The sequence below is a fragment of the Leptodactylus fuscus genome, chromosome 1 (genome assembly GCF_031893055.1).
Source record: "Leptodactylus fuscus isolate aLepFus1 chromosome 1, aLepFus1.hap2, whole genome shotgun sequence".
NCBI classification, from domain to species: domain Eukaryota; kingdom Metazoa; phylum Chordata; class Amphibia; order Anura; family Leptodactylidae; genus Leptodactylus; species Leptodactylus fuscus.
The window spans coordinates 309,463,228-309,478,851 of record NC_134265.1 but is presented as its reverse complement, the minus strand read 5'-3'; the positions used below and the strand labels follow the sequence as shown (position 1 = coordinate 309,478,851).

The 15,624-nt window shown below is 43.8% G+C and overlaps 1 protein-coding gene across 2 annotated transcripts in view; it reads left to right on the top strand.

Annotated features, from left to right (window-relative positions):
- The window catches only part of FAM149A (family with sequence similarity 149 member A), a 57,287-nt gene that overhangs the window by 20,348 nt on the left and 21,315 nt on the right, over nucleotides 1–15,624 (top strand). The window contains exons 1-5 of one of the 2 annotated variants that reach the window (XM_075259016.1): nucleotides 5,137–5,468; nucleotides 7,696–7,806; nucleotides 9,459–9,591; nucleotides 12,181–12,323; nucleotides 15,161–15,295. In XM_075259016.1, coding sequence (XP_075115117.1) covers nucleotides 5,353–5,468; nucleotides 7,696–7,806; nucleotides 9,459–9,591; nucleotides 12,181–12,323; nucleotides 15,161–15,295 — 638 coding nt within the window. In that variant the 5' untranslated portion in view covers nucleotides 5,137–5,352. Of the gene's footprint in view, nucleotides 1–5,136; nucleotides 5,469–7,695; nucleotides 7,807–9,458; nucleotides 9,592–12,180; nucleotides 12,324–15,160; nucleotides 15,296–15,624 lie in introns of those variants that run through there. The other variant, XM_075259008.1, reaches the window with a different exon arrangement.

Genomic DNA, 15,624 nt, shown 5'->3' with positions numbered 1-15,624 from the left:
TTGCTTGCTCAAGAGTATCCTGTGCCCAAAACTTACATATACTGGCGGAAAATAACAAATCATACAATGTCGTATATCCAAGTATATTAACCTGAAATACCTCAGTCTCACGTATTCTCAGAATTACAGCAAAAACAAGATACAAAGCTACATTTCATATCCCATCCCTTATACACAGTACGAAATCCTTACCCGCGCCTGTATATACCCACTTCTACAATCACCGCAGACGAAGTCACGGGTACCAGCTAGTGCGACATATTGCCAGAAAACTTCACAGGTTTCGTGGAGTCCATGCCTTGACTGAATAAGAAAAAAGCAGTACAGAGCACCTCTGTGGCATGAGATTGGGCATATACCCCTGGTGCACAGTGGTAATAATACCGCTGAGCAAAGGAGCACAACATAAATACATATAAAAAATACTTATTCATTTGTAGGATAAATACTCAGTCCACACAAGACAAACTCTCCACCATTGATAAATGACCAGCAATTTTGCAACATCTACCTAACTGCAATCACACCGTGTGTGACCCCGGTCTAAGAATATGCCTTGACAAGTCTGTGGCTTAACGTTCATGTTTCTAGAGAAATAGTCGTATTCTATATATTTGACAGTACAAGTCTACAATCATCAATCTGGAAGCAGAATCACTGTTAGAATATTCTCTGCACTTCATGACCTTCACTCTTCTTTTTTTTTTTTTTTGAAACCACAAAGGGCTCAGGATATCCATGTTTGCTTGCTTAGCATCTGTGCCATTCCTCCAGAGGCTGATACAGGACGTTGCAGCAATTAGTTCCTTCTGCACATATGTCTCCAGACACATTCTCTATTCTCACTACTGTCATTGAGGGTTACCCAGCATTTCAAGAAAACTGCACAGTCTCATTTTTTCTTCAGCAGGAAGTATCACTTCCCATTGCCACCTTTATGTGTAAAAAGAAGATCGTGTACAACAATTTAAAGGCACAATTCTACTTATATATTATTAGATTGCAGTAGTGGACAATCACCCACAATGCTCACAGGTAGCACTTTAAGGAGGACCTTTTTGGGGATTTTTTTTTCTAGCCCCCACTGTTCCTGAGCAATCAGTGCTGTTAGTTTTGATGCTTAGGTTCTGTACTGTTAGGTGGGCGGTATCAGACAGGAGCAGGATAGAAGGGAGTGATTCAAAGCTCCTATCAGAGGAGGACATTGTCACAGCTCAGCATGACACCTCCTGCCTGAAACTGCCCACCTAACAGTACAGAGCTTATACAGCATACAAGGGATCAAAACTCTTATTACTCAGAAATGGTGGGGGATAGAGAAAAAGTCCCAATTGTTCTGGAATCATTGGTGCAACAACTATTTAATGATATGAAGAGCTGGGCTTGGAGGAGATAGTGAAAGGTTCTCTTTAAAGGGGAACTTCCTCCACCAATTCAAGTTCTTAGCATTTGTTTGAATTTTTTTCTGTTTTCCACACCATTCCCAAGCAACAGGCATATGATAGTTTTAGTGCCTGATGTGCTATTTAAGCCCCTGGAAGATTATATGTAAACTAACTCTGATTATTAGAGATGAGCGAACGGCGTTCGATTAAATTGATATTCGATCGAATATCAGGCCGTTCGAGGTATTCGATTCCAATCGAATACCAAGAGGCAAACGCCCTAAAAATTTGTATCCACCTTCCCTGGCGTTTTTTTTGCACCAATAACTGTGCAGGGGAGGTGGGACAGGAACTACGACAACGGAGGCATTGAAAAAGAAATCTGAAAAAGTAATTGGCTGGCTAAATCAGGTGACCTCCACTTTATACGAATGGTCAATTTCAGATTCGGGTAATATGAGACCGTGAACTATGTGAATGTGAGACAGGGATAGATGTACAATCAACCAGCGTTGATTGGCTGAATGCTGTACTCTGTATGGCATTCGGTCAATCAACGTTGGTCAATGCATTCCTATGGGAAAGAGTCAGCTCCCACATATCGCAAGCTGACAGGGATCCTGACGAGATAGTGGCGTAATACAGGTACTTGGGCATGATGTAGCAGAGCTGAGTGTGCGCTGAACTCTGCTACACTCGAGATGTGTGTGACAGGAGGAGTAGATGGAGGGATGGTTGGGTGTAGTGCAGATCTGTGTGTGTGAAAGGAGGAGTAGATAGAGGGGTGGTTGAGTGTAGTGCAGAGCTGTGTGTGTGACAGGAGGAGTAGATAGAGGTATGGTTGGGTGTAGTGCAGAGCTGTGTGTGTGACAGGAGGGGTAGATGGAGGGATTGTTGGGTGTAGCAGAGCTCAGCTCACAGCCAGCTCTGCTACATCTGAGATCGGACCACATTGGAGATTGCTGTGGACTGATCTTAGACTCCGCCTCCTCACAGACGAGCCTCCGGCAGAACCAGCGTTGATTGGCCGAATGCTATACTCTGTATGGCATTCGGCCAATCAACGCTAGTCAATGCATTCCTATGGGAAAAAGTCAGCTTCCGCATATCGCAAGCTGACAGGGATCCCGATGAGATAGTGGCGTAATACAGTGACTTGGGCGTGTTAGATGCCCCCAGACATGCTTCCCCTGCTATCCTAGTTGCATTCCAGGGTGTTGGCATCATTTCCTGGGGTGTCATAATGGACTTGGTGACTCTCCTGAGTCAAAGTGTGGGATCCCCTGAAACAAAGCATTTTTCCCCATAGACTATAATGGGGTTCGATATTCGTTCAAATAGTCGAATATTGAAGGGCTATTTGAAACGAATACCGAATCTCGAATATTTCACTGTTCGCTCATCTCTACTGATTATCCATGTGGGCGGTACCCTTTTATCTTCTCATAAAGAAAAAAACCATACACAATGGTTACCTCCCACTTGGAGAATCAGAAGTATAACCTTCCAAGGGTAATATCTTTTGAACAGGTGGACGGATTGTAAAAAGAAAAACTCCAAATTAATTAGGGGCACAGCGAGAATCACATTATGCATGGCATTTTTCTTTTTGTACTTGGTGACAGATCTTGTTTAACAGCATTTATGGCTCAGGAATACTGGGGGCAGAGCAAAAGTTCCAACTGTGCTGGAATCATTGCAGTGGCATCTATTAAGTAATACAAAGAGAAGGACATGGAGGAGATGGTGAAAGGTCCTCTTTAAATCAAAGTAGGTCCTGACTCCTTGCCAATGGACTCTACAGCAATCTTGCTACTTGGAGGGTATTTTATTGTACAATTTAGGATAGGTTCACACTTGCGCTGGGCTCTCCGTCGTTTGAATCGAGTGGGGGACCTGAATAACCGAGGGCCCATCCACTAAAACAGGCGTTGCCCACGAACACCCATACAGCCCCTAGACTATAATAAGAACCACTGGTTGTTTGTTGGGTTTCCGACATTTTTACATTGAAACCAGCTGAGAGAAAAGTCCTGTATGATTATCTTAAAATGTCCACACACATAGAAACGTATGAGTGGGCAAGTATATTTTGGCTGGACCAAACATTCATCTCTAAGTGTATGAAGCCCCCTCAGCAAATGCCTTGGAAAAGATGTTCTAGGCAGTTGAATGTTCACTTGCCTGATCCGATTGTTGTCAATGAGATTAACCACTGGCAGATGCATGTGTAAGGGGGAAGGGAGAGATACCCGTTGGCTGAATAAATGTTTGTTTGCCAGCTTTCTAATATGTATGACCAGGTCTAGTTTAGGTTAAAGGGATTCTATCATTAAAATCACATTTTTTCTCGATCACACGTGGGAATAGCCTTAAGAAAGTCTATTCTTCTCCTACCTTTAGATGTCTTCTCCACGCCGCCGTTCGGTAGAAATCCCGGTTTTATTCTGTATGCAAATGAGTTCTCTCGCAGCACTGGGGACTGCCCCCAGTGCTGCGAAATAACTCATTTGCATACCAATGAAAACTGGGATTTCTACCGAACGGCTTTGCAAAGAAGACATCTAAAGGTAGGAGAAGAATAGACTTTCTTAAGGCTATTCCCACGTGTGATCGAGAAAAAATGTGATTTTAATGATAGAATCCCTTTAAGCAAAATAAGCGTTATACTCAAAGGGCTAGTTCACACGTGAGTATAAGGGGAGGTTTTTGACAGCGGATTTCGCGTCCAAAACCTCCCCTTATAATGGTGGTCTATGGAGACCGCCGGGCTTCTGTTCTCCGCTAGCGGCGAGCTGCTGCTAGCGGAGAAAAGAAAGGACATGTCCTTTCTTCAGGCGGAAGCCGCGCAGGCTCAGCCGCGCGACTTCCGCCCCCGGCAGCTCCCTCCTATGTCGGCTCATTCATTTGAGCCGACAGCAGAGGGTTAAGCCGCGACAGCGATGGTCGCGGCGGGCGGGTTTTGTCTCTCTCTGTGTCAAAACCCGCGCGGGCAGTTTACGTGTGAACTAGCCCAAAAAGAGCAGTGGACTTCAATAGCCCATATAGCAGGGCTCAGGGTGCACAAAAAATGACTGTGGGAAAACACGCGGTGGAAACGCATCACGTTTCTTTCCACAGCACTTTTAACAGAAAGTCTGCAGTTTTCCTCTGCGCACTTTCTGCTTCAGTATAGGGAAATCGCCGGCATTTACGTAGGTATAATTGACATGTTGCGATTTCCAAAACCATGCCTTATCTTTGACTTGCACGGCTGTAGTTAGACTTTATTCACGTGACCATGGTACACAATGGCTGTGAAAAATTGCCATTTTTTTTTTTTTTTTACAACAGATTTATATCCATGCGGCACCTGTTTTTCCAAAATCCAAGTTTTTGAATGATTTTTTTTTTTGTTCTGTCAGAAGATTGCCACGTAAATAGAGACATAGGAATGCACTGGTTTTAGAGCAGCCCTGTGTTCTGTTTTTTTTTCATGCATGTACTACTATTATAATACACTGCCCCTTTAAGGGCTTTCTCTCTATGGTTAGGGAGATCCATTGTTTGCCCTGTGTGGCAGAATCTGGGGCAGATGTACATTCTAGTAGATATCTATATACACATTAGACACCAGGGCACCGGCCTGGTCTATTATTTACAGGCTGAGGGTGGGATTAACCACTGCCCTGCTGTATGCAGCATCCATATTGGCTGTAGCACAAATCTGTGAGCATGGCTGGAGTGCAGGTGGAGAACCCTCACTGAGCACTACAGGTAACTGCCTAATAAGCACCTCCTGATGACGTCACCAGACCGGAGGGGAGCTCCCGAGGACCATCCGCCGGTACAATCACCTTAACCCCTTCCCTGCTGCAGCGCTGACTCCGGGAGTGGCACCTTGTGCATATGTCGGCGCTCTCATCACTTCATAGAAGGAAATGAGCGCTGCCCTCCATTGTGCCCGGCTGGGGACCTGCCCGTATCAATGCCCACAGCTGCCCATTCCTCCTCATCCTCCGGCAGAGTCAGGCGGGCATCTCGCCAACAGCAGCCGCAGCCACCGCACAATCTCAGCCCCGACACTCAGCTTGTGGTCATTGGGTAAGTGACAGCCCATAGTGCCCTGTGCCTACTGAGGGCTCCTTCTATACTGTTATATTAAATTACAGTCCCTAGTCATTGCCTGGCATTCCTCCTGCTGCCAGATCTCTGCCATGACAATGCCCTCCCACACAGTGTAATATACAGAAATAGACATGTGCTTACATTGTAAAGATTCTTATCACCATGGTTTGTTTTCACCTGATCATAATACTCTGCATTATATCTGAAATTATTATTGTTCATTAAAAATGTTCCGTCACATAGAACAATTCTCATAGGTAAATGTCCCTGGATATCCTCCTATGTAAATGTCTTGTGAAAAAAAATCTAATTTGCATTAAAAAGTTTGGACAGGTGTGAGGATAAGGTCACACGTTGTGGAAAAAGTGTGGGGGGTTTTTGTCATAGATTTTGCTGCATTTTTTGCGCCAAAGCCAGGAGTGTATTTAGGAGCTTTGAGAAGTAGAAGAACTTCCCATATGATTCCTTTTTGAAGCCGCTGCTGGTATTGGCTCAAAAAACGCAGCAGTGTGTCACTGTGTGTGACCTCAGCCCAAGGCTTCATGCACAAGATCGTGTGCAGTCTGCGGGTCAGTGAAATGTAATTTCCTCCCCACATTACCTGTTCATTTTGCCTGGGTAAGGCAAAAATGCAGTGGAAGAGCAGTTTTTATCTGGAGCATTAGAGCTGTCAGAGTACATGTGAGGTCAGGACTGGCAGAGTTCATGCAAGGCGAGTAAACAGGCAGACAGTTAAGGTCGTCAGGAAAATATAGTCAGAAAATAGTGTCAGCAGGCAGGGAACAAAATGGTTAACATTAGCGTTTGGGTTTCCGTTCTTCAGGTACGCTTTGGGACCTGAAAGATGGAAACTCTTTACGCTTATATGGGGTTCATCGGGTTTCCGCCCGAAATTGGCAGAGAGAAAAGTCCTCTCCACATATTTTAAGTGGAATAGGGGACAGCGTCCCCAAACGCTAGTGTGAACTGACCCTAAATAGCTGGATTTTAGCAAGCTAGAAGTGAAATGTGTCCAGTGAAGCAGATGTTGGTACCTGCAGACTAAGTAAGATAGGTGGTGGATGGTTTACTGTCATGTGTGCTAGCCCTTGAAGTAGTAGGAAGGCTCTGCATGGCCACCCTATAGGCTGACGCAGCAGCAACATCAGGAACTGTATGTGCACATCAGCATGGAGGAACAGCATTTAGAGAAGGTTATTTGGCAGCCATGCCTGCTGGGAGAAGTACTATGCCAGCGACACCCCCCATTGATGTTACACATTGACAGGGCAGTGGTGTACCTACCATTGCATCAGGGTAGGCAGGGTCTATGGGAGGTGAGGTTCACATGTCAAATGGGAAATGTATTTTGTTGCGGATTTCTCTCCAAAATTCACATATAATCCAATGACAATCCTAATCCTATGCATTTGAATGAGGATTCTGTAACCTCATTCACAGACTTTGGCTGCATTCACACAGAGTAACGTTGGCGTTTTTTGTGCTTATTTTGGCACATAGCGCTGCGCTATTTTGCGGTTGCGTTGAATGGCGTATATGCGGCGTTACGTGGCGCTATGTGCCAAAATAAGCACAAAAAAGGCCAACGTTACTCTGTGTGAATGCAGCCTTTGAATGATTTCTGTATAGAAAAAAAATACTATTTATTCCCTGCCATTCTGCACTAAAACAATGGGGCTAATTTTTGTGCAGATTTCTGGCTCCATAAACTGCATATCCAGTGTCAGATTTTCAGTTTGCAGTCCAGTATACTGTACCTATGAGGTTACCCGAGGCTGCAGAGACTTTGGACAATGATTTTGTTAGATTGTGAAGGACGCAGCAGCTTTGAGCAGTTAATAATTCCTCCCCGAGTCAGTCACGACGACCTTGATAAGCTGCTTGTAATGTTAATAATTGAGCCAGTGTATTGGGCGCTGATGTTTATGTGCAGTAATGACTGTGTTTCCCATGCCAAACAATAGAGAAAAAGTAGCCGTATACGGAAGTGTTTTTTTTTTATTGTACATGTGATAACTATAATGTCAGACTGACTTTGACACACCTAGAAGTGGTTCTATCATGGCACAGACATAACATTCATGCTCAAGAGAGTAAACAGTATTGCCTCGCATGCCATAGTGCCCATAGAACGTATTGTAATAAATATACAGTTGACGTCATAGTTTCAGACCTAACGTTTAGCATTTCCTCTCTTTTTTAGAAAGGGATTGTCTCGAGGAAACCCCGACCCTCGATTGTCAGATAAAGGAGGAGACCCCCTACCAGTGCATTTTACACGGCCTGTGCAGGAAGCGATCCATAACTACACCTGGTACAGTATGCATGTTATTTTTCTAGTATTCTTATCAGTAATGAAGTGATTTCTGAATATTAATGATATTAATTAATATTATAATTAATATTACTTGGAATAATCTTACCAAAACGGTATTACTACTGAGGTCATTGATGGTCGCAGCGATCATATGGCTAGATTACTTATTGTCAGCTGCAAGAAAGAAATCCGAAACCAGCAGGGAGCACTGGAGTGGTGGTGCTGGAGCAGCAGGGTATTTCGTGGGTATTAGTTATTTTATTGTTTTTAAGCATCCCCTAGTTTTAGAAAAGAATTTAGACTCTGACAACTCGGTAACACAATACAATGAACATACTGTCTACTCTGTGAGCAGTATGCTACGCTAACATTTCATTAAAGTAGTCCATTGTTCAGACCCATCATGGGATGAGAGCAACAGACTTAAAAATGCTGGAATAAATGAGTGTTCTGTATTGTTTACCTTCCAGGTAGAAGCAAAAGTCCTAGAGGTCTTGGTCAGATGAAAGCAACAAACTAAGGCCTGGTTCACATCTGCATTCCGTATTCCGTTTGGGGAGTCCGCTTGGGAACCCCCCTGCACGGAGTACCGAACGCATTGACAAGTGGTAAGCTTATGAAAGCACATGGACCCCGTAGACTATAATGGGGTCCATGTGTTTTCTGCACAGCGTTCGCACACAATATGCGGAGAGAAAATTACTTCATGAACTACTTTCCTCTCCGCATGACGGAAAACACACAGACCCCATTATAGTCTATGGGGTCTGTGTGCTTTCATTGCTCACCACTTGTCAATGGGTTCGGTATTCTATTCGAGGGGGGGGGGTCCCAAGCAGACTCCCCAAACAGAATACCAACACAAATGTGAACCAGGCCTAATAATGGAAATGTGAACTTAGCCTCATAGAGCAGATAATTTTGTAGCAATAGAAATGTAACTTGTTTTTTATTCATATAAATCCCTGCACATGCCGGGCTTTAGGTTAACTGGCAAACCTTCTCAGTGGGGAATATTTATGAAGACTGACATATTCTATGCTTGTCTTCATATCCCTTGCGCAGGCAAAAGAGCTGCCTCTTCAATGAGGAGGTGCCCTCCTGTTTATAAATATGGCTGCTCCTTCGTCAGGCCATGTGCCTGACCTGAAATCTATGCCAGCTTGTAACTTTCGTTGTGACAATTATTGTTGCAAGTGGCATTTTAAAAATCCAAGCCATTTAAAAAAAAAAAGCCACGGCAGAAATGCGTTGTGGTTTTTCAAGCAGCGCTTTTCACACAAAGTCCGCAGAGGTTTCCTCTGTGCACTTTTCACTTCAGTTATGCCTATAGGAAAACTGCCAGCATTTCCATAATTGACATGCTTCGATCTCCAAAACCACAGTGGTTTTGGAAATCATAATGTTTCCATTGCGCATATTTTTCTGCAATGTGTGGATGGGAACTCCTTCTATTTTTCTGCATTGTGTGGATTAGAATACACACAATGGCCTCGGCCTTTAAGTCAATAATGAATCTCTGTCATTTTGTGACATTTATTTGTGTTTGCACCCTCACACTAGGGAAGTTGCTGGATGTTACTTAGTACGTAGATGGAAATGATAAGTCAATGTTATTAAGTTGTTTTCACTTTTTTATGTTTCCACAGTGAATCAGTCTCTTCCTTGTCTTCCAGTGGACAAACCACTCCAACAGACTTGAATCATTCCTGGTCAGGAATACAGAGCTATACTACTGGACTCTCCACAGAGAGGAGCTCGGTCTACTCCTGGAGAGATGATGTATGATTCTCCTCAATGTCACACTTTTATAGGATGTTTTAGTCTAGTAGTCCTCTAATTCAGTGGTCCCCATCCTTTTTTGCACTAGGGATCGGCTTCAAGCAAGACTATCTTTCCATAGCCTGGCAGGACGGTGTGGAATGGGGTAGTGACGGGGCTTTGGTCATATGGGAGCGGGGTTATAGGCGAGCTCCACCATGTGGACGGGAAACTCTCTCTGCCAGGATGCTCTGAGTGGACATGGCGAATCGCTGGACACTGAGGCTGGATACTTCTCACTAGGCCACGCTGCTATGGTAACTTGTAAACTATTGGGTAGCGTGGCGTCTTTAGCATCTACAGCAGAGGTTCTCAAACTTATTTTGTCTACCGCCCACTTCAAGAATTAATTATTTTCTAGTGCCCCCCCCCCATTTTTTTTTACTTTACTACATCTTAAGAATCACAATCGCAGTCATTATGTTAATAATTAAATTATGTGTGTTATGTGAAAATAAGACTTAGTCATCCCATAGCGTGATCCTATGGGATGACTGAAGGGCCTGTGATGTCATCAAAAGGTCCTGTAGACTTGGATTTACCTTGTACGGAGTTTCCTAAAGGACCTGGCTCCTCTGCCCACTAGCAGCCTGCTCTATATAATAAAGCTTTATCCTAGTGAACAGAGAGACCAGGTCCTTTAGCCCAGTAGGATTTAGACTGCTTTATATAAGAAAGCAGCACTTATTCCACACCCCCCCCCTCTATCTCACAGCAGGGAGCTAGGTGATGTGTATGTGATGTGTATGTGTGGTGCAGACACAGGCTGGCTCTGTACACTCAGCCCCCCCTCTCCCCCCACACAGCAGGGAGCTACGTCATGTGGCTCCCTCAGCAATGAGCAGGGGGCCAGGTGCTAGTGTCCATAATGAAGTGAATAAAGTAAGATAGTGGACAAACAAAGCAGTTTTGCTGAAGCAATGTATTTAGGAAAAGTCTTAAATCCACATTAACAAGCAGTATAGATAGAATCATTGTTATGATACCACCCCTTTAAATTAGCCATCGCCCCCCTAAACCGGTTCAACGCCCCCCAATCTTCTCTGTGCCCTTTACTGCCCCCCCTATAGGCCTCCAGCGCTCACAAGGGGGTGTTATCGCCCACTTTGAGAAAGACTGATCTACAGGATGCCACACTACCCAATAGTTGACACGTTATCATAGCAACGTGGCCTAGTGCGAAGTATCCAGCTAAGACTGAGGCCAGCCCGCTGCCCCGTCCCTGCGGACTGGCAAAAAACCTCCAACGGCCCAGTCCTGGTCCACGTAATGGTGATTGGGGACCCGTGCTCTAATTTATCTAAAAGGCCACCTGATACATTTGGCATTTGCTTACATTTTTTGCACCAGTGGCTGCTTTAGTATCTAGAGATCTCAAAAATTCAACTTCAGTGTCAGGACCATCTTTAGGCTAAGACCCCACGTAGCTATACACAACAAAAAACATTGTGGAAAAAAATGCAGCAGAAACTCGCTACTCTATTTCTGTCCTTATTATACCTATATGAAAAACACCAGCATTTCCACAGGTATAATTGACCCGCTGAGATTTTTTTTGAAAATGCTACTTTTCTGCTGCAGATTTCTTTTCTGTAATGCGGGGCCCAAATCCAATTCACTTTTTAAGTACCTGGGGCTTCATCCTTAAAAATTGTCAGGTCCTATTCTGCCAATCTTGAAAATTCTAACAGGTCCTGTTTTAGGGGAGAGGTAAACTTGGCAATTGCCTAAGGAACCATATCTACCTGGAGATCCTGAAGATGAACATCCTAGTATATCATCCAATGTACTCTACTGTTTTGTAGTGGTGGCGTTTTGGATGTTGGTTGAAAAGATGTAGGAACTAGTGCATATGATAGTATTATCTTTTACATGATATAGTAGTATGACATTATGTAGGCCAAACTTACAAGAAGCACTGGGGCAGATTTACTAATAATATCCAAATTTTAGGTAGAATAGACAGTGTTAAACTGCGCCAGATTTGTAAATGTGTGATGCTGAATAATAGGTCACATGCATTATTAGTATAACGTTACATTTCTTATTACTTGGCTTAGTTTACACCAGAAAATTCTGCAAAATATGGCCCATTTCTTGTCACACAGTAATCCTTGCCCACTATCCACAAAGCCAAGTCGTAAAAGTGTTTGATCTGAAACACTTGATAAATGTGGTACAAAACATATTCAACAATATTTTGCCACACATAATGCCAGGACTTTGCTTAGTAAATTTCCCTTGCTGTCTGATAATGGTAAGTGGGTCAGTGGTTGCATATTAACCTTGAAATTGATAGTCACTGTCTGTAGAGGGATAGAACAAACACTATAACAATGGATACACAAAATAAAATGAATAGTCAATAATCTAAATACATTGATGTACAAACTGGCGCTGCATAAATGATCTTACAATAATTTACTCTGGAATTGTATTGTGAGGAAGCATAACAAAGTGATCCATTTATCTTCCACGCACGACGCTATTCAGATGTGTGTCTGGTGGTGATGTCTCAGTCATGTTCCCATTCTCTGCTATATCTGGCAGGAGTTTGATAAAGCCAACACACAGAGAGTGCATCAGTTATTCTGGGATGTGGATGAAATGCTTTTTGAAGGCAACGTTACGTCTCAAAATAAGAATTTGCAAGCAGAATGCAAGGACTGGACCAAGAGATCTCTTCATCTTAGGTAAGATGTGACATATAATACTATTGTATCAGCATAATGAACTTAAAGGTAGCGTGTCACCAGGGAACCGGATATCAAATCATCATCTTGCATAGTGGGGGACATTATGCGGAGCACCGTCATACTTTTAGGCTAAGGTACCTACATTGTGGAAACACAGCTTCTTTTGTTGCAGATTTTGCTGCGGTTTTTTTGAGCCAAAGCCAAGAATGGTTACAAGGGGAATGGGAAATATATGGGAAGTTTTTATGCTTCTCCCTTTTGCTCAATCCACTCCTGGATTTGTCTCAAAAAAACGCAGCAAAATCTACAACAGAAAAAGCTGCGTTTCTGCAATGTGGGGCCTCAGCCTTAGATGGTCCAATGCACCATTTTCTTGAAAAGGCCTTACAAATGTGCAATTAAAGCTTGAGTACATGGCACCACAAACATCCATGAGCTAAAAAATCCTGTATATAAATGCATATCTAAAAACCATAAATATAATAAATCAAAACACAGACACAAGTTTATAATGGTGAATATTGACCACGGTCCTTATTAAGGTAAACCAAGTGTTAACAATCCATAAATAATCAATTACTAATTAATAAAATTAATCATAAATAAATAAATTCAGCATTAGGCTCCATTAACACTGAGTAACGCTGGCGTTTTTTGCGCTTATTTTGGCACGTAGTGCCGCGTTTGCGCTGCGCTACGTGCCAAAATAAGCACAAAAAACGCCAGCGTTACTCAGTGTGAATGGAACCTTAAATAATAAAAACAGTCCTATCAGCATTAGCTGATAGACTTACCCCTACAACAAACACCGTGATGAAATTTGAAATAGCAGAACAATAGGGAGGATGGGATAGCGGCTTCTTGCTTGAAGATCGCAAACGGACCGCTAACAGCCGGCTATTTATATTTGAAATTCCCGCCTAAACAAGTCGGCCAGCCAATCAGCTGCTAGCGGTACACAGAAACAGCTGGAAGGAGTGACATGTCGATAACTCTGCTCACTAGCTGAGGTAAAATGGCGGGAATATATAATTAAATGATTATTTAATGTACCTGAAGGGGAAGAAACTGTGAGAACAATTGATTAAATATAAAAAAAATCATAAAAAACATTAACATAGCAAAATAGTTAAATTTTACCCAATTTAAAGGGACTCTATCAGCAAAATTATGCTGTATGAGCCCCACATATGCGTGAATAGCCTTTAAAAAAGAAATTCAGGCACCACTAATCTTATTTTAAACTCCCCAGCGTTTTAAAATAAAACTATAAAAACATATATATAAATCATACCTTAGCGCAGGGGTCTCAAACTCGCGGGCCGCATGTGGCCCCCCCGAACAATTTTGTGCGGCCCGCACAAGCCTAGGGATGCCGGATTCGAGTTAAATACACTAGTCGCTACGTTCCGGCTAGTGGACATATAGGTGCGATGTGATGACGTCACATCATCACATCGCGCCTACAGGTCTATTAGTGCAACTGCAGAGCGCGGTGGGGGAGCGTTGGATGGTGAGTATAAGTGTTTTTTTGTGTGTTAAAGAGGACCTTTCACCATTTTGCCCACAGGCAGTTCTATATACTGCCGTAAAGCTGACAGTGCGCTGTGCTGTGAGAGCCGGGAGGAACGCCCCCCTCCCTCCCTGATAATGGTCGTCTATGGACGAGTACTGCGAGCAGAGGGCGGGGGCGTTCCTCCCGACTCTCACAGCACAGCGCGATTGGCTGTGCTGTGAAGAAGGACGTCTCTGACTGTCAGAAACGCCCTTCTGACCATAGAAGAGCTACGGTACCGGACCGTAAGCTCTTCACACTGGGCCCACATCGGGAAAGCCGACAGTGCACTGAACTCAGCGCACTGTCAGCTTTACGGCAGTATATAGAACTGCCTGTGGGCAAAATGGTGAAAGGTCCTCTTTAAACATTGAGGTGGAATGAAGGGGCTCATGACACTGGGGGCAGACGAAGGGAGGAGGGAGAACGGCATGACACTGGGGCAGAGATGGAGGGACATGAATCTGGAGGCAGAGATGGGGGGACATGAATCTGGGGGCAGAGATGGGGGGACATGAAACTGGTGGAAGAGATGGGGGGGCATGAATCTGGGGGCAGAGATGGAGGGACATGAAACTGGAGGCAGAGATGGGGGGACATGAATCTGGGGGCAGATGAAGGGTGTATATGTAACTGGGGGAAAGATGAAGGGGGGACATATAGTTTACGGGTGACTGTAGGAGGATTATACAGTGTGGGGGCACATGAAAAATGAATGGGCGGAGTCAACATAAAAGTGGGTGGAGCTAAATTTGCCTCGGTGCGGCCCGCCGACTGGTTAGGATCTTGCTCTGCGGCCCACATGCTGAGTTGAGTTTGAGACCCCTGCCTTAGCGTGTACGCTGGGCGGTGATTCACAATCTGACGTGATCTTCTGGCACGCCTTCCTCTTCTTTCAGCGACGCCCTCCAGTCCTGGTTCTTTCCCGGCTTCATAGTCATCTTCTTCCGCGCGGTTCAAATCCAATTGGTTGAAATCCGGCACGTGCGCAGTAGCGCTCCCTCTGGAGCTACTGCGCACGCTCCGGTGCCATTTTTCTCAATGGCAGTGCGCACGCGCCGGATTTGATCCAATCGGATTTGAACTGCCGGAAGAAGATGACGATGAAGCCGAGGAAGAGCCAGGACCGGAGGGCGTAATATAATGTGTTCAATGTCTGTTTAGAAACACAGACTTTGTGGATTTTGCATAGATATATGTTTTATTCATGTAAAATTGTAGCTGTAAAGTTTAGGTTTCACTCTAAATGCCTTTCTTTTGTCTTCCTGACATATATTAGAATATTGGGAAAACAACTTATATTTCCGAAGGATGAAGGTTTCCAGCACTTTCAGGGCAGGACTTCAAGTTCCTCATCTTCCAGTTCTTCTGCAGGTTCCCAAAGTGTTGCTGAGAGCTCCAGCTCCTTAGGACAGTAAGTTGAGCAGTCTTCATACCTCTTACTGGAAAGTCATCTCTTGAGAATTAGAAGTCTTTTTAATTTCAGCCCTGGGGACAGATCAGTTGGAGCTCACTGAAGCATTACATACAAACACTATTATTTTCATTGTGCCTGTGATATTATAGGTGATGATTTATATATAAGGCAAGGGAGTGCTTTGTACTAGAGATTGTTCTTTATTCTTTATCTAGGTTATTTTGTTTAAGAAACCATTAGAGAGAGTTTAAGCTTCCATTTAAAGGGGTTGTCTGGGTTTTAGGATATTATGGCCTATCTTTAGTATAAGCCATAAATTGTGATTG